General features: G+C 45.1%; 1 protein-coding gene across 2 annotated transcripts in view; it reads right to left on the bottom strand.

Moving 5' to 3' along the window:
* Positions 1-2,898: 2,898 nt before the first annotated feature.
* Positions 2,899-7,349, bottom strand: part of ascc3 (activating signal cointegrator 1 complex subunit 3) — a 159,877-nt gene continuing 155,426 nt past the window's right edge. For both annotated transcript variants that reach the window (XM_018757274.2, XM_018757275.2), the window contains exons 39-42: positions 6,885-7,035; positions 4,764-4,970; positions 4,481-4,656; positions 2,899-4,319 (exon numbers count right to left, since the gene is read on the bottom strand). In XM_018757274.2, the coding sequence (XP_018612790.1) occupies positions 4,175-4,319; positions 4,481-4,656; positions 4,764-4,970; positions 6,885-7,035 (679 nt within the window). In that variant the 3' untranslated portion in view covers positions 2,899-4,174. The remainder of the gene's footprint in view (positions 4,320-4,480; positions 4,657-4,763; positions 4,971-6,884; positions 7,036-7,349) is intronic.

Below are 7,349 nucleotides of genomic sequence, written 5' to 3'. Positions count from 1 at the left end.
CCGAACGGGTCCGTTAATGCGAAACCCACCTGAGCTGAGGGCCGTGCGCGTTCACGTGACGCGGGGCCGCGCTTTTGACCCGCTCGCGAAGACCCGATTTACAGCTCGTTAGGGGCGTCTGAGGAAGAGAGAAGAGTTCAGGTTGGATCAGAAAGCAGGCGCCGGGTGCAATGAAACAATGAACAATGAAACTGTTTGTGCCCTTAAACGAGGATGATGTTAATGAGGGGGTGGGGGCGGCGCACGGCCCCAGCAGGTGAGCTCGTGCGCTCTCTTGTACACCAAAGGTGTATGTGATTGTGAAACGGAATGGTAGTATTCACCACAAGTACGGGTACCGTCATTACACGGAAAGCTACATAAATCATTCGTACACCGAATAACACGTATTATTTCTAGAAACTTAGAAATACACTCTTGGGACAGGCGGACTTACCGTTTTAAATTATTATTAGTTGTCCATAATAATTCCAGCGATATAACATCATCAATAATAATAATAATAACAACAACACGTCGTTTTTTAGTGCTGTCCTATAATACACATTAGGAAGCAATATGAAATAATAATATATGACAATATATACTTGCTCAGATGTTTTAGCATGTGTGTCAAAGTGAAGGGATGTAAAAATGTGTATCCTGTGCTGGCCCCTGGTGCAAGGTTCACAGCGCTGTCTCCCACTGGCTGTCCGCACTTGTCACTGTATCATAACTGTACATATGAGCACGAGTTACATAAGATATGTCCTCTCCGCAGTGAATTCAGCAGAGCTGAGTAGCCTCTCTCTCTCTCTCTCTCTCTCACACACACACACACACACACACACACACACACACACAGAAGGGACCAACAGTATCAATAGATGAGCACAAATCAATTCCTCCCCATCACCCCAGCAGCCTGTCACTGTCACTACATGAAGCTTTTTAAATAACTTTTTGTTATTGTTCTCAGAGTCCCTTTGAAATAGTGCTGTAGTGCTTGCAAATAAAGTAATAAAATGAAAATAAATGCCAGGAAAGTCATCTTTCACATAATATATGCATCTTTTTTCATGGGCCAAACATGTGCTGCGTGTACATTTGTTCGGTGTGAAAGGCATCAATACGTGCTTTACCTTTTTTTGATTGGGTGAAGCTCAGCAGCACATTTTCTGCGGTTGTGCTTCTTGAAGCCTTCAGTCCCTTTCTGCTTATGAATACAACATGTTGCTAAATCGCAGTGCAGACGATAAAGTGAGAGACAGTGGAGACTGAGCAGTTCCGCCTTTAGCTTGGAGACCCAGTGAGGTAGTGACCTTGGGTGACCTTCCACGCTGAGGACAAACCGGAGACCCTCCTCTTCTCTGCAGGCCATTCTCCTCCTTTTCGGTGGTGCGTCTGCGCTGCAGAGAGAAAGGGAGACGTCTCATTGTCACAGTCACTCTCCCAGCTCCCTTCCACCCCTGCTAAGTGCGCCATGTGCTGCTTCTAGGCCCAAAGGCCGCAGGCGCCGAGCGCGCCCAGGATCACACGTGCTCCATCAGCAGTCACCACCAGGCATGCACTTTAAGCCCAGACACCAGAAGTGTGGAGATCCTCAGAGGGACAGCGGAGGACAAGTGTAGAAGAGATCCTTTTCCTGCGTGTAAACAGAAAACATCCCAGCACGGCTGAATTATTTAGCCAAAATGTTAACGATGGGAAAATGGGAGGGAAAATATTTGTACAGGTTTATGTTAAAAGCTCATCTTGCCTTTAGCCGCTGGATTAATTGGCATGCAGGTTATATAAAGACAGGTCGGCTGCACTCTCCTTTCATAAAGCAACAATTAGGAAGAAAAATGACCATCAGAAGTGATGTGAGCACTGGCCTGAAGTAATCCGTTCTCACATAGCTTTTCCAGGAATGGACCTCACCTTCACTTCTAAGTTACCACTGAAAAGCCAGGGACAAACTGCACATTTGCAACTCCTTTTCGTTCTGAAACAATTGCCTTGATTAATGCATGTTGAATAAATAAGTGGCGCTGATCGGTGGTCTTTTTCTGACACCTGTGAGGAGCAATGAATATGTGATCAGTCGTGACCCTGCTCTGGGCAGCTTTGGACTCCAGTATAAAAGTTGAGGGTGTGAGACATACATAGAGTACCTGTTTACTGAAAATTTTTTTTAAGATTATTAGTCTGTTACGAGAAGAAAGACACAGCGGGGCAGCAGGGGGCGTAAAGTTTAAAGCTGTTGCCCTGCAGTCTGAAGGCTCTTGATTCAAACTCCACTCCTGTTGTAGCACCTTCGATGAAGATACTCACCCTGAATTAGTACTGTACTTTAAGTAACCGGCTGTATACATACATAAATCACTGCGAATTTGATTGTCTGTCATGGAAAGTCACCTTGGACAAAAGATTAAGGAAAATGTTATTGTCAATATATTTACAATGAAATAATGAAGGCATGAAATATAACAAAGTGAAATTGTACCATAGTAAAAATGTCAGTGTTATGCAGCCTCTTACAATAAGTGGGAAAGAGGAGAGCTGAATGGACCTCCTGTATTACAGTAATAAAACGGACCTTCACTTCAGCATAACGTAACAAAATTAAGACAAGTTAAAACAAATTACCATGAAACTGATTGCTTTCCATCAGCATAACTAGACAGACATGGTAATGGCGGGACAGTAATGGAGCTGAGGGTTTTACTGCAGGATCGTAATACTTTATCACTTCATTACACACTGTAGCACATTGAGTGCCACTGATGCTGTAAAATAATAATAATAATAATAATAATAATAACAACACCACCACCACAAAATGCTGGTCGTACAACCTTTTAAAGCAACATCAAACTGTTGTAATGGATGGAATTAAAGGTAGAACACATGTGGGCAAACACACAGTGAGCTGTTTAATTTCACTTTATTCGTGTTGACAGGAAGTAGAGAAGAAAAAGGTAGCAAATGCAAAGGAAGCCTCTTGTTTAATTGAGCAAATAAGTTATTTTTTAGCTCCTTTTAATTCAAAATATTTCTGCATCTTGCAATGTGAGGTCAGAGACAGGAGAGTGAGGCACAACTTGCTGCTGAAGCTGAGCTGCTGAGACCATAAATGTCATGTGAAAACAATTACTTTTTTTTTTTTTTTTTTAAACAAGTCAGTGGGAGGAAAAGTGTTGCAAGAGTCAATTTTCAATTTAAGACATCTTCATTAATGTGCGGACATTATCCAGGAAATATCTGAAGACATTTCTATAGCATTTGTTCCATGGAGTTCATTCAGTCCCTATCTATAGGTTGGGCCCAACAGGAGGAGATGCATCTCCCTGTGACAATCACACATACATACACACCGTCACACCTCGGCACGTTGGACTTGAGGTGTGGAAAGCGAGGCACGGTTGACACATCTGCGGTCAGACCATGAACGCAGCTTTCACGCCACCTCTCCACAGCCCACAACACACCACAGCTTTTTTAAACCAGCTGTATGTGTGCGTGTGCAGTGTTTACAAAATCATAAATTCTATCAAACAATGGTCAAATGTGAGTGAATGCATTTCCCCCCTATCAAGAATACAGGCTATTATAAGGAATTTACCAGGAAGGCCATTTTCATATCCACTCTTTACAGTAATGAAGCCATACTTACATGCACCTACATTAAATGTTTGTGTAAAAGTAAATGTAAACATTATCCAAACTTTCAAACTGACTATGTACTAATTTCAGAACACATCATAAACTTCAGATGGCACAAAAATTAAAAAAGGAAGCAACATGAAGGCGGGGGTTGATGGGCAACCATAGCAGAAAGGGCCCCAGAAGTGAACTGTCACTGTGCTTACCACACTGCAGGCTGAAAACAAACCTTCTCTTTCAAAACGCTCATTCTGTTTCTCATACTCATCTCTGTTAACACATTTTACACACAGGGTTCTTGTAGGAAATGCGTGTTTCCTACACTTTGGCAGAGTCGATACGCTCGACGAGCGCAAATAAGCGTGTCACCGGTACACTTTGTAATGATCTGTCACAGTTGCCGTGAGGAGCGACGGCATGTTTAACATCAGTCTCTCTGGTCTTTGGAGCCCGTTGATGGTGGGTAAGCTGTAGGAGTGCAGCAGAGGATGCTGGGAGACGCCAGGTTCTGAGGCCAGAGACACTTTCCTTGCAGCCAGACTGGGTGCTAGGAGGCGACGTCACTCATAGGATGTGACATTTCGCTGTTCACCTGTGCTGCGATGCTGGCGGGTGCAACGCCCAGATGGATGTCATACTGCTGGTCCAGGCCCAGGTAGCTATCGCTCATCAGGTAGAGGGTGTAGATGCACCTGCAAATACAAGTTGGGGAGGGGGCTCCGATTGGTTCATCTTTGTTATAACATCACATTTTCTCATGGCTACACAAATTACTGCATCAGCTGCTCTCCACTGGAGTGCTGGAGTCACCTGACCCGGACTGTAGCCTCAGACATGCACCACATGGCCTTACCTTCCTGTCTTCTCCGGGGTGAAGAAAGCGATGGAGGTAGTGCTGTGGTTGCGAATGAAGCCAATGCGCTTGACAGCAAGGAGCTCTCTTTTCTCCACATCTCCGAGGACCAAGAACCAGCCCTCGTCCTTGGCCTTGGGGAACCGTGGCGCCACTGCCTTGCTGTCCTGCTTCCTCTGCGGCGCACGGGGACACATCAACGACACACTCTCACCGTGATCTAGAGTAAGACATGGGTACTGGGCGAAAGCCACACCTTACAGCAGAGCAAAGACACACTCACCTTCTGGTGGCCCATATGGACACGGCGCAGATTGACCTGCAGGACGTACTCCTGGTCAGCGTGGACAGGAAGCCAATTCCTCTCATCCCTGATATCGGACACGGCGGCAGGCAGAGGTCGCTCCGTCTTCTCTGGGGACTTGTCCCACCAGCCCTTTACGCTCATTTCCACCTCCACCACGGGCAGGTGGCTCAGGAAGGACCAGGCCTGCAGAAGAACATATAGGTAAGCTGCACCACATCACATAAATGTCCATGGTTTCATCTCCTCCTCCTCCTCCTCCTCCTCCCCTGGGGGACCTACCTTAAAGTGAAAATATGTTCTTCATCATCCTCTATTCACTGAAAAACACAAGTGGCTGCGATTCTCAGAACAAAAGACTGGTTCACTAGCGGAAGTAGTGGTTTCTGTAATAGTCAGCAGGTGGCATAGTGGTTGGAACGGCTGCATTTGAACTTGAAGGTTTGAATCACACCTTCTGATGCAGTACCCATGATCAAGGTATTTACCCTGAATTGATACAGTAAAAATTACCTAGCTGCACAAATGAGTAAATTATTATAAGCAATTGGGTGTACAAAGCTAACATTACATCAGGTCAGCTAAGTGAACAGACGTAAATATAAGTTACAAACTGCTGGTTGAAGAAGGCAAAGCCATGAACCTTCATGAAGCCAATAAAGTGTGTATAATATAGTGATTACACTAATGCACTGTACCTGAAAGAAACCTGAGATTGAATAACTCTCTAGACACTACGTACACACAACAGAAACCTGCACACAGTTTAGAAGTGCATATTAATAAATGAATGCTGCAGAACTGTTAATAACTAATAACTGTAGCTTTCAGGTTTATATGTGCTATAAAACACACTATATCCAATTTATACTTTTTACTGTAGTTATAAGTAATAAATAATGTATTTTTGACGTTTTTATTTACAAGAATAACACTACGTTATTATTATTAAATTCCTGCAGTTCTTATGTAAGCTGTATACATTTATCATCATTTTAATTTTACATTTGCAAATGTAACACCACGCATGTATATTTATACTTCCTTATTTGCGCTCATCATGTATACAGTATTTATACTACTGCATTTATTGCATTTACACAATAGTACTACATATGCTCAATCTGTAATAGTTGATATTAATATTAATAACACAGCAAAGGTTACATCCAGACTATGTGTGATGTATTACATGGATCCTGTACATCTTCATGAGGTGTGTATATTTGACAGAGTGGTGGACACACAAATAGCGCGCGCACACACACACACAGACAGACAGACAGACAGACAGACAGAATCACCCAGCCAAACATATTTATGTGAGGATTAATCCAAGCGGAGTGAATCAAATGAGAACGCTCGCCCGCATGTCGTTATTTAATTAGCAGGGCCCAGACTCCGGATGGGAGTGTACGGAGACGTGAGGAGGAGGGGGACGCACCCCGAATACTGATGCGGCTGTGGACGCCGGCCACGGTCTCCTCACCAAAAGTATTAGCACTTAAATTGGCGCTGTAAAACATCAAAGCTGGGCGCTGAGCGCTGAGGACGGATCTGTCAGACAACAAGCAGTGGCGGAGCTGGGCTGATGGGGGAGGAGCCAGACAGCGATGTCTACTACTGGGCGGAGTCAAATGCACAGTCCCTGAAGAGCACGTCATCGCTGCAGGGAAAGTATATGCTGAAAGTATGCGTTGTGTTGCACTGTGGGTACATGTGGACCCAATAGGAAAGTGGGTAGATCAGGGGTTCCAGGAGCCTCTGGGTTGATGTAGCTCAACACGACTTCACACAAAGACCCCACTGTGCTGTGTTACAAGCTCCATGCACAGGATATAGGTAAATATTTGATGGCAGACAGTGAGTCAATCAGGCAGAGACTGCTACACTCATACAGGACTGTTGAACAGTTCTGACCCACACTGTACAATCCTCACAATCTGCTGTCCAGGCTTCATCTTTCAGATGCCTGAACTTCCTGGGAAAAAAGAAAGCTTCTCTTCTCACACAACAACATCGGTGATTAACAGTGGCAGATGCGGAGAGTCTAATTCAGCAACCCTGACCAGGGAATGCAGAGGCAGGTAAGGCCATCACCTGGGAGACCTGAACGGGCTGCAGCTCCTCCCCCACCAGGGAAGCGAAGGTGCTCTCCCGGCCCTCGCAAGCGGCAATGAGCTCGGGCAGTTCCTCGATGGTGCCGTGGTAGCCCCCGGACCTGTCCTTCCCCTGCCGTGGTGCCCACCTCCTGTCCGGAAACAGAGGGGTTGAGCAAAGGCTCGTTTGCAGAAAGTCTTCCACATGCTGCCGCTATCATCCCAGCCTTCCATATCACACTTCCCAAATCTCCCTCTTTTCATTTTTATTGTGTCGGCCATACTAGGAGGTCATGCCTAAGACGGCACCAAGTATGTGAAAGACCCAGTGTTTCGGAAACATGTTGCCCAGCAACCTCATGACTAGGGCATGTATGTATGTGAACACTGCCTCCAAGAGTCATATCTGATGAAGTGATGCTGATGGTATGTGCAGGAGAGCTAGAAGGATGGGAGATTAGTGCCC

Source organism: Scleropages formosus, chromosome 8 (assembly GCF_900964775.1).
Source record: "Scleropages formosus chromosome 8, fSclFor1.1, whole genome shotgun sequence".
Lineage (NCBI taxonomy): Eukaryota > Metazoa > Chordata > Actinopteri > Osteoglossiformes > Osteoglossidae > Scleropages > Scleropages formosus.
This window is presented reverse-complemented; position numbering and strand designations above follow the sequence as displayed.